The following is a 26,151-nucleotide window of genomic DNA, read 5'->3' on the forward strand; positions in this document are numbered from 1 at the left end:
TAGCTATGATCAAATACACTAATCTTTAAGAGAAGAGCCTGTAATGATCATGTACAATTGAAAAGCATGAACACTTGCAAAATGTAGTGTGTGTGGATTTACATGAGAATGTCTGTTCTGAAGATCCTACCTTCTCTCCCTGAAACTTTTTATGTAGCTGTCCATCGGGTTTGCTAATTCCACATGGAATAAACAATGCAAACTTTTTAATGAATGCAAAAGCATATAAAGCGGTCCATTAAAATCCCTGAGAACCCTGCATGTCTTCACAGATAGTCATGTTACTAATGCTCCCCTGGGATGCTCTCAAACTATGCTAATGAGGTTAGCATGCAACTGGGATAAAACAAAATAGATATTCAAGACCTTTTAACTTGAAGGCATGCAAATCAACCTGTGTTTGCTTTTTGTGACAAAAGAAATGTAAATAATAGTTTGTATTATGGTTTTTGATTCTCTTCTCTGAAATTTTCAACTCCTTTTGATTCACCTACAGTGTTGCTTTTATGTGGTCATTCATCATCATCCATATGCATGCAATTTAGGTGAGGTACCAGTTGAGCAGTTGTTAACAGTTTCTTCTCTTGTCAGCTGAGAAGAAGGAAAATACCCAACCGCTTTTCTGTCTCATCTGTTCTTCCTTTCAGTTCTTTTGTATCACTAGAATAGCTCTCCCTGTCCTGCGCTCTCCCTCAGCACTGCAGACCAGGTCTGTCTGTTGTAGCTAACCCCCAAACCATCTAAGCCACTTCGATTTCCCTCTTTGGGAAGCTGCAGTTTCCCTCTTTTGTAACAATAGATTGGTGTAACCTGTTAAAGTGGTCATCCTGAATATCCTGCCAAATTTGGTTTATGCCATTATAACTGCATGTCCAGTATTCCTGCACTTTTCTGTGCAAATTGCTGATAATTGATCAGTTTTTAACGACTGTGACTGCACAGCCTTTGCGGTCACAAGAGTGATGTGGGTGTCAGCACCCTCTAGCCACGCACAGCAGCAGGGAAGTGTTTGCTCTCCCAGTGCACGTGGTCACTCTTCACCCAGACTGTGTCATGCTAAGTGACTGGATTCAAATGACTGCTGAGTTTGTATGGAAAACTGAGCTATAGATTTTCTTACAGTGACGGAAGAAATTATCCCTTATCCACCATTTCCCACTTCAGAGACCTCTATGCTGGGTGTGATCTGAACCCAGCGGGCTGTGTTTGGTGCGAGAGCCCATGGCAGATTTTGGTAGATTGTAGTCTGGGCTCATGGGCAGGAACAGGAGGGCTTAGCTCCCTTCAGTTCCAGCTCATCCCTCCAAGAGGCTGTAAGTGCTGGCTGCCATCAAAACACTGCCAACACAACCTGTGCTGCAGCTCAGCACCCGGCGTGTGTCTCATGTATGGACAAACTTGTCAGTTATTTCTTACAGGAATATAACAAAGAATAATGGACCTGAACCTCATTTCTCTGCTGCCAGCTTTATACCTCTATTGCTCTCTCAACTTCAGTAGGTCATGCTAATACGTAATCAAAGTATCTGAAGGCAGAAAAGATCCATGTATTGGCAAGGAAGCGTGTGCCAGGTTTTTAATAAAATGGAACACTAAAGCTAGATGAAACGTGTGTTCACAGTATGTTTCAGTAAAAGTCATTACAGTGTTTGTATTTGCTTTTATGATAAAATAATCCAATTTATCTCTAGCCAGTTAGATGCCAGGTTTTTTCTTCCCCCTCCCCCCCAAATTAAAGATATCAAGGAGTTCATTCCACAGCCTGAAACTTTAAAGCTTTAAATTTGCTACATGCCCTGAAAATCTTTAACAGTAACTAGCTGCCTAATTTATTTTTATTGTACTAATTTTGTTGTCTTAGCAATATGCCTCCCTATGAACATTCAGTACCCCTTCAGTATGTTGTAGGTATAGCTTGAAGATTTTTTTGCAGCCCCTCTGAAAATTAAGGAATGTTTGACTGAGCAGAAATAGGTTTCGGGTTTTTTGTAGGTTAACTTGCTGTTGCCTTCAGAGCTGTGGATCCAAGTAATTAACAACTGGTGATGTGCTTCAGCTTTCCTCCACATCAACTTGAAAATTGTGGAGCAGGCTAAGAATGCCAAGAGGTGAATTGTGAAGCAGCCTCTTTATTACAAGCACAAGTTCATTTGGCTGCTTTCTTTTTAATAAAGTCTCATGCCTGACTCAATTTCTTAGGCTTTTTCCTATGTCAGGTGAAGATGCAGGCTCCGCTGGAGGAAATGGAGAGTATCTCAATAAACTGGTTTTATTTATTAAAACTTTTGTTAGGAAAAAAAAAAGTAATTCTCCACTACTTAAAAATTCTGCCCAGCCTAAATTTTCTTTGCATATTTGTGATTCTTTCTTTTTTTTTTTTTTTTGTGTCCTCTTTGACTATATACCCCTGAGCTGAGCATTAGCAAACAGCTGCAGAGAGTTAGATGGCATTTAGTTGGATGTGTTTGCAATTCCATTTTGTTTACTGGAAAAACATTCAACAGTGTTGGTACCTACAAATGGAATTGATCATTTCTTCTGTTCTTTGAAGCTTTAAAAAGTTTGTGCTTAGATCTACCTGTGTGGTATACATCACCGCTGTACTGCCCAGGTGCTTTATGCCCATGTGAAATAAAAAGTTGTTTATCCCCAGCCTTTCTTTTTGAAGATACGTGCTGGAGAGCACCAGCCAGCAATGTAACTCATGCTGGTTTTCTGATTTGTCTGCAGGGGAAGTAGGAAGGAAGTTAGTGCTGAAAAAAACAAGAGGTTATGTGACATTGTAGTGCCAAGTGATACGTAGAGAGGAACATCAGTTGCTTGACAAACGAAATCTGTTCAATGTAGAGAAAGAACACAATGTAAGATGATCTTGGTGAAACTGTTTTTCTTCATAACTGTAATTTTAAACATAATGCTGTCTTAATTAAGAGAAATGTAAGAGTTAACATGAGACTCCATGAGGTTTTTTGGCCGCATTTTTTGTTTGTTTTTAAACCTAAGCAGTGAAAAAAGTTTCAGCTTTGCAAAATACAAAGTTACATCAGAGGTTGGACAGCCAGCCTGTCTTCCTATAAGTTCTAAGAACTGGAGGATTAGAATTGTTACTGCTTGTTATCTCAACTATTTTTACTATTCTAAATTAAGCAGTAGTCACCTGTTGTGTGTAGTCAATTTATCCTCTTTTGGCTATAATTGCACTAGATTTGCTTTTGACCTAATCCCAGATGCTTGGTGAATGTTGAGGAAAGTGAAGTAACTACAAACAGAAATCACCATTGCAGTGTGCTCTGTACTTGCTCTGTCTGTGGCAGGCAGGGACACTAGTGAATACCTGAAACTGGAATACTGGGACGGCTTATGGGCACCTCAGGTGTTATTCAGGACCCAGCACACTTCTCTGCTCAATGCGTTTAAAATGATGCTCAATGTATTATTATTCAGTGACTGTTTTGAAAAGGACGGCGCAAGAGTGTGCTGCAGTCTTATCCATTATTCAAGATCTGGCTGTTGGTGTCTGGCTGTGTCTTTTTACTTTTGTGATGCACCTGTAAAAACGGGGTAAAAGGCTGATGTTTCTGGAGGGAGATGACAGCATTTGCCGGCAATGAATTTGCTCTTTAAGGTTAATATTTTTGACCATGGCCCATTATTTTGTGGATGTATTCTCGGTCTCCACAAGGTCTTGAATGCAGCTCTGAATTTGCTGGATAGTAATATAGGATATGTAAATGAGTTCATGTAAAGGCAGAGCTATTTAAGAAGTTGCAGGTTTTTTTCATGTCCATTTAAAAAAAAATAATCCACAAAACAAAGCAAAATAGCGTGTTTCCCATGGCAGAGAGAAAAGGGCTTACTGTACTGACTACTGACTTAGCAACAGTGCCTCAGTTTTTCATTAGTGACCTGTGTGCCTTACAGCACCTCTCCTAGGAAAAATGTTGCCTCCTGGTGAGCGTATTCCATTTTCTTAAAGCTTGTGTGTACAAAACTGAATTTCATTTTTCCACATGACATTCGGTGTTATTTTAGAACAGTTCCTCTGAGATGTTATATGTTGTAATTTGAGCCCAGGGGTTTGCTCACTCTTTGGATCAGTAAAGAAATCAAACAGGCAAAAGGTATCTTTCTGCCTCAGCTCTCTAAGGATTTGCAGTTGCCTGAAGAGGCTATGACCAGATGCCACCTGTGTTAAAAATCTTTCTCCTCTTTTAAAAGACACAAATCTCTGGGCTAAATTCAGCAGTGCTTTAACATCATGAATAGAATCAGACTGTGACCAGTGGGACTTGTGTCTTTAATTGTTTGTCTCCTGGACTGGCATGTGAGCATAGGCACATTTCTTGAGTCACAGAGAAAAAGAGAAGTGTGTGTGAATTATGCTTCAGAGGCTTGTAAAGCCATATAAAAAATTATGGGCTTGCTGCATTATTCAAGGTACATAATTTTATTATACATCTGAGCAACACATGGGACAACTGATATATTGTTATTGTCATATTTTACATAATGAATGTTTTACACAGAAGGTTTTACTGCATGTATTTTTAAAAGTACAGGCAAGTTCTTTGGGAAATGTCAGTCTAAGATTATTTTTAAGGCAAGCAGAATTTTATACATAGGCAAAAGTAGTCTATTCATGTCGTGGTATATAAGCCATTACTTAATAAAAGATTGAAAGAATCTCACCCGCTCATCCAGTACTCTTCTGTTAGCATCTTATTTGGGGTAGTGGCTAGGAAGGAAAAATAGAGATATGCCTTAAAATACGATACCATTCCTTTCTGTAATAGCATTTTAATTATATAATAGACATTATTTATAAGTAATTGTGTATAGATGGTGACTGATAAACATCAGGTTCTAACTGCTTTGCAACAACAAACTGGTTTTGATTGAACCTGAGGGATAGGATTATCTCATTCTGGCACTGTGTGCCTAATGACTAGTCTAAGGCTGGACTGCAGTCTGTGATCAGTGCCTAAGATTGGTGGCTGGAGTTGCTCCCTGGTGAAAAAGACCAGGCAATTACCTTGAAAACCAAATATTAGACACTTCAAGTCTAGGAGAATTAACTGCCAGACGATTTTGCATTAAAACTGGGAACTGAGTCACCTGAATTGAAAAGCAAAGTGTTTTCATTTCAGTATGCCGTTGCAGATCCTCATCTGCACTGGTTTTGGTTGCCACCTCCTGGTTTCCTACCCTGATTAAATCCTAGCAATAAGTTCCCACTTGCTGCCTGATGGGGAGTCCAGCCTGTGGAGGAGAATGGTAGACCACAGATTTTAATACTCACTTCTCAAAACACAAGATGAAATATTCTAGCTATCCACTGAAGCAGTTCCCTTTTTGGTCCGGTGTTGAAACTGATTTAATTTGTCACCGGTTTGTGCTTTTAAAAAAAAAATAATTAAAAAAGGTTGAGGCTTAGATGTTTGAGGATTTGATCTTTAAATTAGGAACCTGAAGCAGTCCATTTGTACTTGTCGCTGCTGTTTCATTGCCTGTTCCACTGCTTCCATAGTGTGGGCGGAATATTCCTTCATGAAGCTGAAACTCACTGTCTTTTCTCAAAGGTCCTAATGAAGATAAATTGTGCAGTCAGCAGTTGCTTTCTTTCCAAGAATTCTTCTTAATTTTGCCCTTTGTGGATGGTTCCTGCCACATTAGATATCTTTTTCCTTTGAGTGCAGTGATCCAAAATCAAGCAAGTAAGAGACACAGGATGTGGAAGAGTGCTGCAAACTTTGTTTATAGCCTGCCTAAAGCAACCTTTCCATAAGCTGACATTTGGGTTCATGGGACATACAGCAGAGCTGCAGTCTGCTGTAGGGTGGCTGAATCTTTCATGCTGGAATTCCTTTGCCTGTTGCTACTCTGGCTATGAGTGGTACATCTGCACAGCTAGAAGGGCTTTTCCGTGTGTAATTTTTGCACAAGGGAATTCTAGAGTGGTTGATAGGTACCACAAGGTGCTTGCATGTCTGATGATGTCCTGAAAATTCAGTCTCACCAGACCCACTGTGAGCTTAGGGTCTTCTATGTAAGTAGGACTGCATTTCTTCCAGATGGGAAAAAAACACAGCAGACCCGCAACTGAGTTTAAATTCTCGCCCGCACAATATTTTTAGAGTGAAAACAGAGCTTCTGACTGAATAAGAAACTGGCAATGTATTGAACTAATTGCATTTAGTAGTGAGTTAGACCATACTTACCTGAAAGAAGCAATCTGAAATCACTGCAGCTAAGCTTAGTTATTTGCAGTCTGCATAGTTTCTAGGCCACGTCTGGTCCAAGGCAGTGAAGTTTCATTAATTTGTGATTGAAATGCATTTCTCTCCAAAGGTTGCCAAGCTAAACTCTGTGACAGAGTAGGTTTTATCTGCTAATTAAATTACTCCGAGAGAGTCATCGTTTCTATTTTGACTTTACTGTAGGATGTGATTCTCCAGCTTGCCCTGGTAGGAGCAGATAACTGCACTCGTTAATAAAGAACAGGACTGGATCTTCTGCTGACAAGCTCATTTTCTTTTACTGCCATGTGTTGGATGAAACCCGGCCCCTTGCACAAATCCTTGTCACCACTCCCCTGGACACTGCAGAATTCAGACTTGCTCTGTGGCATTAAGATGGGACGTCTGTGCCACGTGGCTTTTGTCAGGCACACTGGGTGAGGCCCGAAGGCTTCTAGCTCAAGATCCTGCCCCCAGCCGGTGGCCAGCAGCAGATGCTTGGGGACCAGTATGGTCACCTAGTCAGAGACTGTCTCCTGTCTACCTGATTATGGCCTCCCAGCTTCTACATTCACTGTTTCATGGACTGTTAGAGAAGGAGGAAGCACAGCATCTAATATCTCTTCCAGATTTATCTTCTGCTAATTTGTCTAACCACTTTTTTATTTCGTTCAGGCTTTGAACCTCTGCATTGCTGGGGGACAGTGACTTTTGTAACTCATCACATGTTCTGTGGAAAAGTAGTACTTCTTGTTCACTACTGCTTCTAAATCTCCCCTCTAGTGATTGCTACGGATTCCTGCTAGTTCTTGCATTATGAGAAGCAGTAAATAATAACTCCCTGTCCACCTTCTCTGTGCTATTCATGATTTATAGACCACTGTCAGATTCCCCTTCTTTCCCTGGCTGAAAAGTCATGTTCTGGTTACTCTTAGTTCATACAAATCTGTGCCATTCAGAGTGCTGTATAAGCAGTTGTGGTAATTAAAGAGGTAAATTAAACACACCTGGTCACAGAGACTTAGAAGCCCTGCGAATTTGTGGCTATAGCTGACAATATTGGAAGGCATCTTCAGGCTGAAAATCAGGGCCTTGGTTTAGAGATACGGAGAGATCAACAAGGATATTCACCTGTGTCTGAGCTGAGAACAGCATCAAGCCGTGTGATAACCATTCTGCAGATCTCTGTGCCATTCAAATGCTGCAAACTGTTTATTGTCCATGCTGAATCTAAGCAATGAGGCTTTCTGAAATGATCACCCCAAAAAATCACTGTACAGTAACTTGAAAGATACTTACTTTTGCCCTCCAAGGATCAAGGACAGTGTTGTCCCTGTTTCGTTCTGGCACAAGTTTGGGGGAGTTAGGAGTTTTGAATCCAAAGCCCAAAGACTTTGGTGCTACCAATGGACTGTCTATTCCTGTACCCCAGGAACTGAGAATCTGCTGAAGGGGAATGTTTTTAGGAGCGAAGCTATTCATTCACGAGTCTCAAATTATCTTCAATAGCATGCTCAGCCAAATCTTAGAAAGAATGCACGTACACATTAATTAAGAATTAACATAATTATGTTCCTTGAGTATAGTGTTTATTAAAATATAAACTCTGTGAACATACACTTGAGAGGAAGCTTCTAAATATTTTTAAAAGCTTAATTTCAGTCACCCTTTATTTATTTTTTCATTAAGAGAGAAGAAGGAAGATGGCACTTGACTTTCTGAAACTTTCCATTTGTTTCTCAGATTTAGCATCCGAAAGTTGCTGAGTGTCCTTAACTCTGCTGATAGGGCAAAATCAGAAACGATTAGATTTATATGAAAAGCAGAGACGTGAGCTGACATTTTGAAAAGCGCCTGAAAGCTGCATTTGTGAAGCTGTTCAGACAACTAAAGGACCAAGAAAATATGCAAAGGGATTTTCAGGCATATGTGCTGACCATTAATGCAGTTTTTACATTTGAATTTTGATAAATGTATGTTCTTAGGCATTGAAAGGCTTCTAGAAATCTGTCTGTTGTAGTACCACAAATGAGTTTTTGAAAAAATAGTTCTATGTGACGGACTCAAGTGTGGTCACTTCCGCCACTGTTCGGGAAATGGGATTTAACTTTTGTCCTGCCACACCAAATAGCCCAACACCTATATACTGTTGTGAGTGTTGGTGAACGGTCCCTCGGCAGTAACCAGAGCTCTCACACCACCTCACCAATTAGCCCACAGTTTGGAAATACTAATGGTCTGCAGGAGGCTTTGAACTCCAGAAAGCATCTTTCCCCAGGTGGCTGGTGTGGGAAGTGGCACAGCACAACAAGGACTGGTTTGTGTCCAGATGCATCGCACAGAATGAAGTGGACAAAGTTTGCTAATGATCCTCAGCTCCCCCCTTCAATTTGTGTTCCGCTTTGCCCTGCGTATCTGTTTTCCTGCTGACTTACTGAACAACTTTGTGTTTTGCAGAATGCCAAAGCCAGCTACGACTTCAGCAGTAATGACCCCTACCCCTACCCCCGCTATACAGACGACTGGTTTAACAGGTAATGGATTTTGATCAGCCTACTCTTTGCTTTGGTTTGCTAAAGAAATTGCAAGTATTTCCTGGTAGTTGTGGAATGCCTGTTTTCTACTAAATTCAGGGGTTGCCAGAACAGAAGCTGCAGTCTCACTACTGCTTGAAAATTAGAGGTTAATTATGACTTCATGGTTTTTAGGTAACCTCTAAACAGAACCGAACAAACATTTTATAAATGAAGTTGCTGCTTCAGAAGAGTATATATTTAGATTGTTTGAACACGTAATAGCCACATACCTTTTTCTGTCAGCTCTCCTAGGATGTGAGGGTAACCCAGATCTGTATAAACTGGTTTCCAGTCTATCATGTCTGAGGCAGTATCACTGCTAATTTTAAAGGGAGTAAGCTAGAGACAGGAAAAGGCTTTGGGGGGAAAAAAGTCTTTTCACCTGTTCATAGACTTAAGAGGGCAGAAAAGCAGCATGGTGTAGAATGACCAGTTTAAAAACAATTAAATCATATGTTAAGTTCTGGATTGTCTGTCTTTTCAACTTGATTTAAGGACAGTCTGCATGGGTGGCATTTCAGGGCTGATTCAGAGTTATTTCTAGCTGTTGGAGGAATTGAAGTCCATGTACTCTACTGGGAACCTGTTCCATTGTGTTTATAAACCTGGAACCAACAGTGCAGCTGTTCTTGTTGTGTTATTGCCCCTGAACACATCGTGATTGCCCACAGCCCACTCCTCCTTCAGTGTGTTCTGAACTTACCCAGTTTCAGCAGGAGAAGGGCTGATCCTCAAGGTATGGTTTAGATAAGAATGGCTCAGAACAAAAGGCTTCAGATTTTGGAAAGTGTGGCTTTTTTGCTTCCCTAAACTTATTTTTTCTTAAAATGGAAGATGTTTCAACAGCTCTTTAAAAAACATGTGTGCCCTGAGTTCTGCATCTGTCCCATGAAAAAGCCCTTTCTGTCAGGCTCCTAGCAAGATGCTAATGTGGGCAAGGGTGCAGAGTCCAAGGCACACCTATAAGGTGTGTTTATACCCGGTGATCTCTGCATCCAGCATCTCTGGCTCTGCAGCATACTCCTCAGGGTCTCAGGTTCTAGCTTGGATTTGCAAAAATGGTTTCAGGATATTTTCGATGAAATTTCCAAATGTATTCTGGATGTAAACATAACTGATGTTGCAAGCATTTACATGGCAGCACCACTGAGAATTTGAAAACTTCTAAATGTTTCAGGGCTCAGTCTTGGTGCTTATCAGAAAATATTTCAAGCCTATTTAATGTGGTTTTCATCTCTAATTTATGTATGGATGGTCTCAGAGTTTTGTATGAGGGTTTTGTTTTTATTTCTAAACAAATTAATTTCAGTTCTGTCAGAGTGACATAACAAAGAAGTGGAGCAGCTGTGCTTCCACCTCAGACACAGGCTTCCTGGAACGGATCAAACAGATTTAGGAGCTGTTATGTCTTCCTTTGTAGTCCTGCCATTTTTCAGCCGAAGCAAGATGCCAATGAGATTTCTCCTTCATTTCAGGAAAGGGCATCTGACACTTTTAAACTAGTATGAATCCAATTAGTGAATGGAAAGTTGGAGAAAGACTAGGGCTCTAATTTGTGAAGGTCTGCTGCCTTTCTCACTTTATTTATGCAAAGGATCTTTGTAGGAGAAAGGTATCACTTAGCTCTGGAGCAGCACGGAGGAAAATTAAATTTAGCTTTAGTGGGTAATGGTAGCTTCTGTCATTTTCAGTGTGGAACTTCATAAAACTAAGTGTTTTCTGCCAAGCCCCATTAACACTGATTGTGCTGCTATCAAGTATTTTATAGTGGGGCACAGTTTGCAGTCCTCACGTGTTCTGCAAGGTGGCCCTGGAGGCAGAATTACCTCCTGGAGTCTCATAAAATGGGCCTCACGCATCCTGGATGTGGCAAGGGTTATGGTCTCTGGCCCCAGGTGCCTCTGGCTAACTTCAGACACCCAAGTGAAGAATCCAGGGTGGAACAGCATGGTCACCGGTGACCCGATCTGTAATCATTGAGAACAACATGATTCAGGGTGGGTTTTTTCTATTTATTTTCTTGAGGGGATGGGGAGCTCAATTCAGGAGGAGGAAAACAATGCAGGATTTGCTTTGCAGGTTTCTTTCGTTATTCTTTCCCAAAAATTGGATATCTAGGAAGTATAGTATTCATTGTCATGAACCTTGAGATTTCTTTGGTGAGACAGGGAATTTTTTGCCTTGCAAGGTAAATCATGGGAGCAACACATTCAGTAAAGCAGCCCTTTCCTTCCTGCATGATTCAAGAAGGCTTTGCAAGATTTCATGTTTTCTCCAGGCTAAGATGCAAACCAACACACCATATCCAGCTGTTCAGGAGTAGTTGTGACTATGTTTTATTCTGTGCATTTCTTTGCTATGCTGTTAATCAAGCTGATGTGCTCATATATAAGCTATTGTCATAGCTTTTGACGCCTGGATTATTATTACTGGTAGGTTACAACTGTCTACCTGTGACACAGTCTGTCTATCCATATGTGTAGCCGCACAGGTGCGTCTGGGAAGAGAGTAGTTACACAGAAAAGCCATTCAGAGAAACCTGCAGTAAAGGCTCCGTTTTGCTCAGTTTGCAGTCAGTGTTATATCTCCCATCGAATTTTATGCATGCAGGAGAATCAGACTCAAAATAGGATAGCATAATATCCCTTTTTCCATAAAGAATACATTTCTATGTGAGCAATTCAAGTGATTTGTGGAACAAGAAGCAGAGGACTGTTCACCAAGGGGCTTTTGTGAGCTGCCAGCTGCATGTGCAAAGTGTCATTACACTTTAAGAAAAAAAAGGATAGGTTTTTGCATGGAGTATTTCATTAATTGCAGCTGCTATGCTTGTAAGCACAGATTCCCCTTCTACTTTGTGCTTTTTAAGGCTTCTGGAAGCACTTTGGCCTTTGCATCTAGCAGCTACTGGCCTATGAAACCAAGCGGGGTGGGTTTTGGAAGGGGAGAGTGTGGTGCCTTAGGCGGGGAATTGCAGTCCAGCAGTTTGGCTGCTGTTACAGGGAGAGGCACATAGATGACTGGGTAGCTGAGGGATTTATTCCCGTGGTTACCACACCGACTGCTTGACTGTGTTCAGACCCACAGCCTGGGGACCAAGCCAGGATAAGGGGACAGTGGGTGCAGTACTGGGCAGGGCTGTGTTTGAGCAGTGGAGGAACCTGAACCAAGCCCTGTTGCCAAAAGCAGAGGCAGCCCCACAGCACTCACAGTGGTTTTTAGGAACAACTTTGGATACCGCCTGTCATTTTTAACACGCACTTCCCCTGAACCACATCCAGTACCTTGGCATGCACCATGTTGTGCAGTGCAGAAGTACCCACAGGAGTCAGCAGTAGCTTGACGTGTCTGTACGGCCCCCTGATTTCTTGTTGTGAGCATGCAGAAGGAACGATTCAGGGCTTCCCGTCCCAGAGCACTGCAATTGCAAATTTCTGCCATGATACAAATAGCCAATAATTATTTCTACTCCTGTAGCCTTTGTATTCTGTATATTCTTTCACTCAGATATGAGTTATCAGGGCAAAAATTATTCTCTGTCCCGGAACCCCATATTCTTCAGAGGTAGAAATGTCCTTTACCTATTCTGGATCCAGACAAAATATCACTGAGTGAAGGAAAGAGCTCCCCTCGGCTTCCAGACAGCGGTCATTAACAAGGCAAAAACACCTACTCTGCTCCTCCTCCTTTTTCGATCGATGCAATGGAAACAACAAAACAACATAATAATTGAGAATTTGTATAAACCGATTTAGCAGCTCTTTCTACCTGCAGTGTTACGGCACAAGTGTCAGGGAGAAGTCACGGCACTGCTGCTGGTTCTTGGCGTGTTCGGATGCGGGCAGAGTGGCACTCTCCCCAAAGCAGGGGAACGCTTTCACTTGTGCAAACACTCAAGTGCTCAGAAACTGACAATGTCATGTGAGTAAAAAGGGGATGTCGTTTGCCCCACAAAAGTGTCCCTCTGAGCTTTGCATGTTTGACTGCTGCCCAATGCAAGCAACTAAAGTGATCAAGATAGGCAGATTGTCCCAGCTATTGAGAGTGCAGCTCTACACAGCCCTCCCCTGCAGGCAGCTGAAGTTAGAAAGGATGGATCCTGTCCTTTGTTGTCTGCAGAAGCATTTCAAACCAGATGAAAAGGAACCTCGATGAAATCTGTGCCATCTTTGACTCTTCTAAAAAATACGTCAATGGAAGGGCATTAGAATAGCCTTGGCAGTGGGTTTTAGAAATAGAAATAGTTTCAAAGACAAAGCAAAGTGAAATTTTCATAACTAGTACAGATGTGTTACTTAAACCAGATGAAGGCAAAACTGTTTTTCAATTGAATCACCCTCTCCTACCTTAGTTTTTCATGAATGTTCATGTAAAATGTTTGCATTTATATAATGTTTATAGAACACTTTCTCTGCATGCTAATATATGGTTTACCTTTGAAGTAATTTATTCATAGGTGAAAATAATTGTTTTCTATTCCTTTGTTATAAACACTGAAATAGTGGTGAAGGGGTGAACGCTGGAGAGAGAGAAGCTGTGATTTGTGCCCATGGCATGGGTCACTTCATAGAAACCACAATGGGTTTATCAATGATATATGAACAGCGGATAGGGCTAAATTGGAAAAGTCTGCTATTTGCCATTAATAATTCAACCAAATGCTTTTCCACTAACTCACATGTGATTTTTTTTGTCTCCAGTCAGCAGCACAGTATCTAAACCCTGAGCTGCAGGAACAGGTCTGCTTGCAGTCCCTATCATGCAGGCCAGTGCACTGGGGAGATGAGATGGGGAGAAGGACCCTTGACAAAATCTTCTCACCAGTAAGGTCCTAATACAGTTTTTCCCTCTGTGAGAGAAAGAGCTCACCTGGCAGTGTCACCAATTCTTTTGCACCCCAGCATCGGTCAAGACAATTTTTTAACAAAGCCATTTATTCTGCTCTGTGGCTTGCAGCTAGACCACAGGTGACTAGATAATGAATGCCTAGCAACGGTATATTTTTTTCACAGTTCCTTGAACAAGGGCATGAGGGAAAATCTGCTTGATTGTTGAAAGAAATTTCTCCAGCAGCTGAATAAGAATTCTGTATCACTGTCCTCTCTGCCCCATTTGTGAAAGGAACTCACATAAGATCTTCTCCCTTTCATGATTGAGACACTGTACATTCAAGGCCACTGATTTTCTTTCATGGAGCTGCTTTTAAAAATATATTCTTCCAACTACAGCAGGAAAAAGAATGTGTTGCTTCTCACCTCTTCATTAATGTTACACTCACCTTTGCCAGAGGTGCTTAAAAGGAGAGGGGGGGAAAAAAAAGATTAATAAAACAAAACAGTTCTGCTGCCTCCTGGGATGGTTGATCTGGTACTCCGTATAGCCTTTATAGCACAGCACTGCTAATTGCACGAGTCCTTAGGTTGCTGTAGGAGCAATGCAGTTTTAACTCAGAGTGGATTGATGTGAGCGGTAGGATGGATTCATATTAATTCAACATCTTAAACTTAAAAAAACTGACAGGTTTCACTGGTTTCACTGCTGCTGTGCTATTTTTTAAAAACTAGATTATATCGTCCATATTTATCTTCTCTGTGGTTTAATTTCTGTGGTGAATTAGGAGGAAGGGAAATGCAGTCTGCCTTCCTGCAGGACTGCCTCAGAGGCACTGCCAGTTACAGGGTCTCCGTTAAGAGCTGTAAAGCACTTCACAGATGCCAAGTGTTCTTGAAATGCCATGTGTCAACCTGAACCTGGACCCCTGTGTCAGAGCAGAGACATTTCCCACTTGAGCAGAAAGCAGTAACTCTGTGAGCTGACAGCTGGAGCGCCTTGCCAGCTCTCCTGGGAATTAGGCACTGGAGGAGAGCGACGCACATGCCCTTAGGTTTGGCCAGTTTTGGGCCTGGCTAGCCAGGCCACAGCTCCGCTGCTGAGGAGTGCAGCGACCATCATGGTCCTCCCCTCTGCTACTCCAGCTTGATATTGCACCCCCTCATTCCGTAGCATTTCTTTTGTGGGCAGGGATACGCTCCTTGCACGTGTTTGAACAGCAAAAAGGGGATCACGCTCTGTTCTGTGGGGTTCAAAATAACGGGTGTCACACTGTCAAGTCACAAACCCAAAGGAATTAATATTGATCTTATTTTACACTGTTTTGTCAATGGCCTGTTTCTGCTGACTAATAGCTGGTAACAAGGCAGAACCTGTTTGACAGACTTAAAAAGAAAAGGTCTGAATAACTTTACAACCGAATGCAGCATAAGTATGCACGTTAATCTCAGAGCAAGCATCCCTCATACTGCAGAGGGGAAGTTGATTATCTCCTGCTTTAGGAAGGAGTGAGCTCATCTGAGTATCCAAGGGCAGCATTCAACACTTGGCCATGGAACGGTTTTCCTCTGAAGCACTGGGAGCTGACTGCGAGGCGAAAACAAGACCATGGTGATCCACCTCCACTCAGCACGTGTATTAGCTGGGATTCACATGGTGTCTCTGTCTTCCCTTCTGCAGCCATGGGACAAGGTGTGCGGGAGAGGTGTCTGCTGCGGCCAACAACAACATCTGCGGCGTGGGAGTTGCGTACAACTCCAAGGTAGCAGGTACGGTAGCAGTTCAAGGTGTCAGTGGTCCTTAACACGCTGTGCCTCAGGCAGAGCTTTCCCAGCAGAGACAGGGAGCGTTGCCCAGGACCCAACTGCAGCTTGGCACTGGGCCATGTGTTTATTACTTTTCACAGCAGCTGGGGAGAGGAATTTCTCCATGGCTTTGCCTTTTCAATTGAGGGCCTTATAGAGCCTCTTTAATGACATTGCAAAGGAACAGCTCTGTTCCTTCTTATGCCAGCTCCTGTTTGTGTACTGATTTTCACTGCTGCTTCCCTGCGTAGCTGCAGTATCATTTGTGACAAATCTCATTTCGCAGGAGGTAAAATACAAATTCCTGCTTAGGAACTTAGGAACTATTTGAAAAGGCAAATCCTGTGCTGCTCTTATTCTTTAGGCTCTCACAGGGCAGGGCCTGCAGTGCTGTGAATCTCTGCAGTGGTTGGTTTTCTTTATTTTAACAAGTGATGCAGAGTGGTAGGAGCAGATGCACAGAATGAAATGGGTGGTGCCTAGGACCCAGCATTCATACTGCGGGTGTGTTGGGTATTTTTACTTCTAACTAGCTCTTGTCTGCACTGAGAGACTGAATACAGGCTTGGAGTGAGTTAGGCTCTTGAACAGCATGCATCGGTTTAGTTTAATCTGAAGAAATCTAGTTTTCCCACTGTAAGACTGTTTCATGATGAGAACTGAGGCACAGCGAACAGAGATAGATGCTTATAAATTTCATTTTCATTCCCAGTCCACACCAAAACACCAGTGTGGATGTATCCATTGCTTCCTGGGACTGGTTTACAGTGTGTGTGCATGAGCATCTCTGCTCTGCTTGGCCAGTCCCCGTTTCACCCCGGTGTCAGAAGAGTCTGGGGGAGGCTGCCTTTCACCTTGTCGCCTACGTGATGGAAGGCTGAATCTCCACTGTAGGAGGGCACCAAGCAATGTTGCTAAGCTGTTACCCCAAGAAGTATCACTGAGAGCTAGTAACTCAATCACTGAGAGCTAGTAACTCACTTACTAGCTTACTGCTAGTAAGGCAGGTCTAGTGCTTTTCCCCTTTCTTCAGTAATAGTAGCGTCCCCTTCAGGGATGGGACATTTTCCAAAACTTACATTCTGACAATAGCCACTTTTAGATGAATGTGAATTAAGTATGGGATTTTTACGGGACCTCATTTGTATTATTAGTACAACTTTATAACTTCAAGATAATTGCTTAAAAATCAAGAGGTGAAAGCCTCTTTTGCTGACCAACAGCCTACAAATCATTTTCTGTGCTTCTCCACTTCGTTCAAAATCCCCACAGATTTTTCAAAGTGCCAGCCTTTCCTGCCTGAGGACAGTACGCACCTGTAGCACCATCGTGTGGGCAGCGGGAACGTGGAAGTTGATTAGAGCTGAGAGTGCTGCTGGCATGGTTCAGGGTCTGTGGAAGGTGGAATTGGAAATTGGTAACGAAGGATCTGGGGCATCGTGTGTTTTGCTTCTTGTCTGTCTTTTTTGCCCTAGAGTCAAACCAGATGGCTTGGCTCCTCCTGTGGCTCCCCTGCCTCCCCAGGCTCAATAATTAATTCCGTGGTTTCAGTGCCGAACCTCATTTTAAAAGCATGTGAAAGCATTTCTTAAACTCATTGAGTTTGACTTCATAATTTCTAGCTTGAATTAGCAGATCAGGAATATCCAGATTTGGCCTGGTTTCTAGTCGAGGTTTATACCACTTGCTCCAGCCTCGCATTTGGCACATGGATTTTGTATTTAATATAGTAAAAGCACTGGCTTCTAAATCGGGGTCCTCGCTGCCATTCACAGCGGTAGTGATTTCTGTGTCCTAAAACTGTTGGGAAAAACTGAACTGCAACTTAAGGCTACCAATGAGAGTTGGAATGTACCCCTGGTTACTCAGGTCTCATCCAAAGGCCACCAAGAGGTTGTCTGTCGGTGAAACTGCCCTGTGTGGGGGGCATGGTGGATGTAACAGCTTGTGCTGTTTTGGTCTTGGTCACACTCTCTGGCTTGCTTAGGGCCAACACTGAGGGTTTATGAAGTTGGCTTGTGCGAGGATTGTATCATTAGGACTCTGACTTGATTTTTACTGCTGTATGGGTTAAAGGAAGCAGGTTTTAGTTAGCTTTGGCCATGTTTTGCTATTACATCTGCATGTTGACACAATTATATTTTTCCAGGAAATCATTGTGTAGTGTGTTTCCCCTCTCTGATTAAATTCTAGAGAAGAACCAAAATAAACAGGAAAATTACTTGAAAAATGAAGGGTCGGTGCATCACTGAGTATAAATTAGAGATGGGGAGGCCTTAATCCTTTCCCTAGTTGTTACAAAATACTATTGTAAATACTATTAATATTGCTTCAACACTATGAAATGCTGAGATTGCTGAATACTACTGTTTTTAAAGTGTTTTCAAATAGATGGAAAACGCAATGTAGTTAGCTAACTATAAAGCACTCTCTCTTTCTGGGCATTGCTGTAGCTGGTGTTTAAGTGCTGGCATCCTGCCGGCCAAGCACACCCTGGTGAAATGTGAATGGCGAGTGCGGAATTACTGAGTGGGTGAAACTGCCAGAGAAGTAAAATACCTGTAACTGTGGGACTTCTCCAGGTGCTGAGATTTCATTTTGTGCTGGGTAATGTATAATTCACGTTCATGTTGATTAAATCGGCAGGTATTCGAATGCTCGACCAGCCATTTATGACAGACATTATTGAGGCTTCCTCTATCAGTCATATGCCTCAAGTCATAGATATATATAGTGCCAGCTGGGGACCAACTGATAATGGGAAGACGGTGGATGGACCTAGAGAGCTAACGCTGCAAGCGATGGCAGATGGTGTGAACAAGGTAAGACTCTTATTAAATAATCTGGTTATTGGGGCAGAAAGACATGTACACGCTCACGCTGAAACCAATGACTTGGGAATGTGCGATCCTCCCATAGATGTTGCAGAACGCTATGCAGTTGTGTAAACTATCCCAGATTTCAGCGTATTCCAAGGTCCGTTGATGTTCTTGCAATATTGCGGCATTGCCTTTACTGTATAGTCTTGGCATACTGTGCTGTCTTACATGAAACTGTGTTTATCTCTAGTCAGCTTACATATGCTTTTCTGTGCCCTCACAGTCAAAATGGAAAAGCTTGATCCTGTAAATATGCCCCAAGTTGAAACATGCCAGTGGTACTACCAACATCACATTGGTTTGGTGTGCTAGCAATTTAATTATAGTTTTGGATTTGTAGTGTTTTTCAGGTCACTCATATATGGTCATTATTATAGCTGTGATTGGACCACAGCTGTTCAGGTATCCATGGAGTAATGTTACTCCACAGCAGCAGGAGCCTCCGTGTTTATTCCCACCTTTCCACCTCCTTGTAGGAACAGTCTATGGTCTCTCAGTATCATCCTGGAACTGGTTAAACTTGCACTCTGTTAGAAGGTCGGGTAAAATGTGTGCCACAACTCAAAAAGAAGACGAGTAAGTTCAAACAAACAAACTCCATCTCTTCAGTGTCATGCAGCCAGGACAACCACAGCTGCTCCTGGTGCTGTGGGGAATGAGCCTCTTCCCCTTGGTAGTTCGTAGATAGGTTTCCACAATGAAAAGACCTGAAATTCCCCAGATTGTCTGGGGTAGTTTTGTGTGGGAGCTCTGCAATTACTCATTTTTCCATCCAAATTATTTCTTCCTCTTACTTATGCCAGTTTCTCCCACTCTTCATCACCACCTCACAGTGAGAAGCACATTCAATTTACCATGTTTTGTGACTTGGTAATTAAATCCACTGCTGTGGTAGGTAGCGGAGCATCTAAATCTTTCCTAAATCCTAAGCCTCAAAAGTTTTGCCTGTAACAGGTGAATTATAGTCATCTTCATGCTCTTGCCAATAAAATTGGCAGTGTACTTCAATAACTCAGGAAGACTCATAAGAAATTTCTCCCAAGTCTGCTCAGTTTTGTAGTATAAAATTTACAAACCTCTGGCAAGCTCGAAGTCCCTCTGAAGTCATCTTACACAAGCTGGTGTTTCTTCTCATCACTTTCATTTGTCTTTTCCGTAAGGATCCCCTTAAATACTCCTGTCTTGGGGAGAATCTTTCTTAGGTATGTGACATGGCTGGTATATTTTTTGCAACGCCTTGATGTCTTATACTTAGTGGACACTTGGTCTTCCTTCCACTAACAGCAGACATAAACTCTGAATATAGAAAAATTCCCACATAATTTTTGTGTTATTCTCCTCCCATGCAGAACTTGTCTATAAGTAACAGAAAAAGGCACTAATAACCCTGGCAGAGGAATGCAAACTAATAGATAGAGATATTTTACCCCTACAGAGAAGCAGATTTTAAATTTTAGTCGTGTTTGGGGTTTTTTTGCAATTTGGTATTTAAGATGTCTTTGCATTACCTTGTTATTTTATCACCATATGCTTTAGTTTGTGGAGTTAACCTCTTTGAATGTTAAGTATAGGAGTAGGGATTTTAATTTCTGTTTTACTGTCTAGCCATAGTCCCATACTTGGGAGTGTTGGGCACATTGCTTTTTTAATGTCTTCCTCTCAGAAGTGTTTGTAATTCTTTTTAAGAAATAATTTGCAATATTAAGATCAGAAGGGCCCCTGAGATCTCTCGGGTTGAATGCTTGCGAAGGAGGGGGAATGGTGACGGTGAGCTACGCTCTGGGAAGGATTGCTCTTGTACCTTATCAGAAAACATAAAATTAACAGGAGAGTCTGCATTAGGAAACCAGTTCTATCTAACAGCCATTGCAGAATTAAGAGCAGAAGGAATGGTGGTGGATTCTACCTAAGAAAGATACTGTTGTCCAGGGACAATTACACTTGTCTAATTCTTCCTAATGGCAGTGTCCCAGCTATCTCCTGGCAATACAAGCCCAAGAGACTGCTCCGCCCCAAATAATTCCCTTTGCATTGTGATCATAGCTTTAGCTACCCTTGTTTTGATTATTACATTTCCTTTCATAGAATGGGTTTTTTTTGGTTATAGTTTGTTCTGATCTCTTTTTGTGGAGGGCCGGATTTTCCAAAGATATTTCAAGATGTCAGTGGGTGCTGGGCACTCTCCGTGGTGCTTGAAAAACCCACTGCAGACATTCCTGCATGTAAAGGAAGCCTAAATGGCCTTTGATGTAATACCCTTTTACCTAGTCTAGGTCTATATGTGCATCAAATTCTCATTGACTGAACAAATGTCAATCTAATTTATGATAATTTTTCAGGATAAAATCCTCCCTTATGAAATATAAATGTATCTTCTATAAACTGAGAGACAAATAAATGTAGGAATTTTCTTTCTCAGTCTAGAGCTGATTCTCACCAGAGGGATGGTTCACAAATTCATGATGAAGCTGAAATATTGGCAGGGAAGAAGCAACATGCTGAGAATAAAAACGTGTTATTAAACTAAGGGCAACACTTTCAAATGTCCTAGAAGGAAATGTAACATCTCTTGTACAGAGCAAGATTAATATCCTTACTTCTAATGCAGTAATCTAAAAATAAATAAGGGGGAGTGACACAGAATTCTTACAGGCAATATGCAGTTAACCAAGTTGACAAACACAGGTAATATTTACCTTGTTGCCAGCACACCTGCGAACCTGACTCAAGGAGAAACTCACTGTTTCATCCTTCCCCAATCTCTGTTCCACTGTTACGCCCTTTACAAGTCCTCCTTCCAGAGCTGCTGGGATGCCAGGGGTAGCTCATCACCTGGTAATGGTAAGATGATGAAAACTGCAGAAACTGAGATTGATGTGTCTGGTTTTATAGCTTGAAGCAGTGCAGCCATAACCAGGTGGGCTAAGGCTGACACATCTTAGCTTTCCTCTTCCATTTCCCATTCTTGGTGTTAAGCTAGTTAAGCTAATTCTTGCCTTTTGCCTTAATCATACCTTCACTTTGGTGTGCTGTTCACTTGTAAGGTAAATAGCATGCATAAAGGCAGCACTAAAATAGCATTATTAAGGATGGCAGAATCTGTCCGTCACATTGGCAAGTCCTTTAAGGGCCCTTTTACTGACTGCGTTTCTAAGGCTGAACAGAAAGGGGATGGTGTGCGCATGAACTTGGTGTCAGCGTAATACATGTAATCAGAAGGTATTGGGAAGGGGACTCAAGCTGCTTTTTGTTATTAAGACTCATTTTTTTAGTGCAGTCTACGCTTCGCTGTGTTATCTCATTACTTTTGTTCAGGGGCAATAGTCAGCCGTGTAACTGGGTCACTGAAAGTGGTAGTTGGACTGCACAGATAAACGAGCTCACAGCTGAATTAACAGGGGCTTGAGAATAGGGACTGGGAGAGTTTCACAGCAACATCCACAAGAGTTTGGCAGTCACCGGCACTGGTTTGACGCAGACGAACAACCTTACCTAATGCAAATTCCAGCTGCTAGAAAAGATATATTTGGGGCGTAATTGGAAAGGACTTAATACAGCTTCTAGTTTGCAAAGGCTAGGTTGAAACTTGTGAGTACCCAGTGCCTGCCTAATCAGGGGGTCTTGCACTCGCCCTTTGCTGCGAGGCATCTAGTGCTGGCTGCCAGCTGTGACAGGAGACTCTGCTAGCCTGTGCCCGAGCAGCCAGGTACCATTAGGGCAGCCTGCAACAGGCGAAGGGACAAGTGCTGCTCTCTCTGATGAAAGAGAGATCCAGAGAATGTGCTGTCATGCGTGCTCTCTCTCTTTCTTTAAACACACCTGCACTTGCAAAAGATCAATACCCTTAATGAGATTCTGTTGTCTGGCCTCCAGACTGTCTGAGCCACATCTGTGATCATCAGCAGGCTATGGGGTCTAGGGAGGAAAGGTATGTGTTTCTGTACAGTCTCAGTAATCATCAACCTAACGTTGTTCTGGGCTGCCCTCAGGTATCTTAGCCCTGCACCAAGACCAGGATTTTCATATGCTCAGTTTCATTGCTCCTAATCGCTGTGTCACACATTTGCAGATGTATTTCTTTAATGAGCTATGGAGGGATTTTACTGCAGGTGCAGAAATACAAACTAAAAGGCAGAGCAGAGCAAGAAACCAGGATGATGGACTTGGGAACAAGTAGCCTGGCGGTGAACACAGCTAGCTGTCTCATCTGATTGAGAGGTACTTTTATTTGCAGAGAAGTGAAGAGTGAGCCAGTGATAGCATTTTATATATGGTATGGCTGGAGAAAGCAATGCTGTGCAATTTACATATCCCTTGTCTGACCTGTGCTTACCTACTTTGGGGGCTAGACAACTTGAAGACGGAGGTAGTGGTGGTAGATGGGATTCCTGTGACAGCACAACTCTCTTAAATATAGGCCTTTTGTTCTTTTTGGTACCTTGCATCCAGAGTTGTATTAGCAGTCATCTTAAACAGGAACAGGTTACAATCAAGAACTAATTCCACCCATGGTTTATGGTACGTCCTGCCTTTAATGCAATATCCAGTAAACGTTTCTTATTTGCTGTTTTCATGAGTCCAGTTCTTTCCAGCTTCGGCTGTTGGAAGTTAAGGCAGTAAAAAGAAGTAATCGAGCTAAGCTGGTCTCTAGCTATTGCATTTTTATGATGTAGGCTTTTGTATTTGTATGTTGTGAAGAGTTGCTCATGGACTGAATTAATTTTTTGAGACTTCTTCTGCTCAGCCAGATTATATAAGATGCGATCCATTTGTGCTTGTGCTGGTGAAAACGTTATTGCTTCCATAATACAGTTCTACCTAAGAAAATGCTTCACAAGTACAAATTGCCAGGGGAGCAGTATTAAGAATTTATAGTCTCATCATGGCTCTGTAATTGGGCTCACCAATGAAAAAAGAAAGGACGGTGTTAAAAATGAAAGGAAATATTTCTCATTTGTCCCTCTCCAAGGCCACAGACATTGTTTTATTGTTCTTTGAAATATGCTGAAGCTAGCATGTTAATAGAGTATATGCAGTTAGATACCTCTAATGTTATTTTATTTGTTCAACAGCCAAATGAGGATAGGGGAATTAGTTTATGACCTGGCAGCCATCTGATTACTCCATTTCTGAGGAAGCCTTACAGGCTTCTTTATAACTTGCGAGCCCTTTACTATCGTATTGCTGTTGTGTCTGGAATATGCATTATGATTCCATGCCTTGTCTTATTTATATAAGATAAAATCAAACCTTATTAAAACCCCACATGAGTACGTTATATCTGCTTGGAATTCTGAAGTCACCCCATTCATCTGATGGGATATTTTCAGGCTTTTGTAAAACAGCACGGCCAGCTTTTCTGACCTGTACCCACACAGCCTTTGTCTGAGTGCGTGACCCAGGTCTGGAGATCAGTCTGTGACCATCTGCTATCCTGCCACAGCTCAGGGAATGGACATGTGCCTCTGAGGGCAGGGTAGGGGCAAATCTCAAGTGCTGCTGACTTCTGTTGTGATACTGGTCTCCTCAGGGATGCCTCGGTCAATGGCTGTTGCAGGTTTGTGCTTTGCACGGGCCTGTGACCGGGTTAAATATTGCCCTTCACAAAGACTCAAACAGCTGTCACATGAAGAGCAGAAAGCTGCTGCCTCAATAGGCTGGGCCAGCATGGCAGCATTTGTAAGCTCCAAATGTAAATATTTTCTTTATTGACATGTAAATTACTGTTTTCTAAGGAGGCTAGGCAATAATATAGCCTCAGAGTGTAGACTTTGATGTTTTGCTCTGACCCCAGGAGTGTTTTTGTCTACTCTCTTGCTGTAACTCAGCAGCCACATGCTATAGCTTCCCAGCAAGGCTGATGCTGCAAGGTGGGGAACCTTTGTGCTGTGTTGCAAGAGCCACAGGTGAGGCTGTGAGAATGGGGTTGGTCACACCAGTTGGGAGCCCTGGGCAGGGAAATTAGCATTGACACTGGTGGAAAGTAAATTGGGCCTTTAGAAATTTTTTCTCAGTGATAATACAGCTCAGAAGTACTGAAAAGAGGGTGGGATTGATTTTTCCAAATACTATTGATACCAAAATTAGGCCTGCAGAATTGTTGGACTGGAGTAATGCATTATTACTTGTGGTACACAGCCCAGGATCCAACACAAAAGGAATAGATAATTAGAAGGTTTTGCCTCATCATTTTCAGAGTTCCCTCCCCATTTTCCTGCTGGACTGAGCCCTAATTGAAACCTAATGCTGCCTCTCTTCACCAAAAGTGTAATTTTCCATTTGTTTCTCTTGGCTAACAGAAGTCTATCCAGTTTCAACAGTAATTTAGACATAGAAAGTGGCTTGAGCATTATTTTTAACCAAAGGAGGTATTGACAATTAAGCAATTAATTAGGGGTTGGTGAATGGGAGTTCAGTACTATTCTGTGACCAAGTTTAGAATAAGTTACATAAAGCCTTTTGTTAGAGTTTAACAATTGCAGGGTGTAGTTCTTTGAGAATCTCATATGCAGACGTCTCTTGTACTTTGGTGATTATTACTTGACCCAAATAGTTTCAGAAATCTACTAGGGGGAACCAGACAACCAGTTGTTGCAGGCAACAAAAGATGAAAGGGACAAAAACGGGAGAAGCGTGACTGAAACATGGTTCTGAAGGATGGTTGTCTTCTGCATAGCAGCCAAATACTTAGCTGAGTTCTTGCTCTGCCAAAATGGCTTTTCCTCCTTCTCCATTGAATGCCTGAGGGTTAGACAGGCCAGCAGCAAAGGGACAACACCTTCAGCAGCAGTGACTGTGAGCAGGATAACCCCGCTGCTCTTTCTTCTGTGCTGAACTCCATGACTTGTGCTGGGCAGGCCAGACATCCTGGGCTTTTCCAGGGGCACAGTACAGCAGCTCCAGGCTTTTGGAAGGGGCTGGATGTGGGAGAGGTGCTAAAGGTGTACAGCTCAAATAAGACGGCTGTTCCCCTGAACGCGTGCAGCAGCAAACTTTGGAAATAAGGTATGTTTCCAGCTTAAAACTTTGGTGTCTGTGGGGTTAAATTGAGATTAGTTGACTGGCTGTCGAGCATGTGTTCCTGCCTAGATTTTGCTTTAGATTTTAGCACTCCCCAAGAAATCAGTATAGGAAAGGAGCACGGGGATCCAGAAAATCACAGGCTCCCAGATTGCTCTGGGCAAATCAGCCTGACAGATGCCGAAGTAGCTGGTGGAGCCAGGAGAGTGAGTGCTCAATGGGCTGTCCAGCTGGCTCCATGTCAGGGATGCAGGAACACGCAGCAGGCTCCAGAGAACCCTGGCAGTGCCAAGGATGAGCAGCGGTTCAGCGATGCCAAGGGCTCGCTGCCTCCAGCTGGCTTACGCTGCACAGCCAGACCGGTCGTGCGCAGGAGGGGTGGGCAGACCAAGGCAGAGTGGCGTCTCCGCGTAGGCTCCTGGATGTCTCGAGAGCCCAGCCCAATGCTCCCACCAAGTCCTGACAGCGGGCAAGTGGTCCCACAGCTCTTCCACAGTCCCCCCTTGCCTTGGCATGCCCCAGCCTGCGGGTGCGATGATCTTGTGTTGCCTGCCCGGGCTGCAGAATGTGCTTTCTGAGATAATTAGCAATCATTACTGAAGGATGCAGTTTTAAATTAGGAAACACATAAGAATTTTCAAATAATTTGTCCTGAAGAGAAAGAAATGCTCTTTTCAGAGGAAAATACAGTCAAAATTAATGGGGGATAGAAACTGAGTCCAATTCATAACTGAGTAGGACCCATGGCAAAGACTTGAAAAAGCTGTAGTATTTTTTGCTTTTCCCGGAAAAACAGTCTCTCTCC

General features: G+C 42.5%; 1 protein-coding gene across 1 annotated transcript in view; it reads left to right on the forward strand.

Moving 5' to 3' along the window:
- PCSK2 (proprotein convertase subtilisin/kexin type 2) overlaps positions 1 to 26,151 on the forward strand; it is a 109,093-nt gene that overhangs the window by 66,620 nt on the left and 16,322 nt on the right. The window contains exons 6-8 of the mRNA XM_055726006.1: positions 8,694 to 8,770; positions 15,323 to 15,411; positions 18,094 to 18,269. Coding sequence (XP_055581981.1) covers positions 8,694 to 8,770; positions 15,323 to 15,411; positions 18,094 to 18,269 — 342 coding nt within the window. The remainder of the gene's footprint in view (positions 1 to 8,693; positions 8,771 to 15,322; positions 15,412 to 18,093; positions 18,270 to 26,151) is intronic.

The sequence above is a fragment of the Falco cherrug genome, chromosome 13, assembly GCF_023634085.1.
Source record: "Falco cherrug isolate bFalChe1 chromosome 13, bFalChe1.pri, whole genome shotgun sequence".
NCBI lineage: Eukaryota > Metazoa > Chordata > Aves > Falconiformes > Falconidae > Falco > Falco cherrug.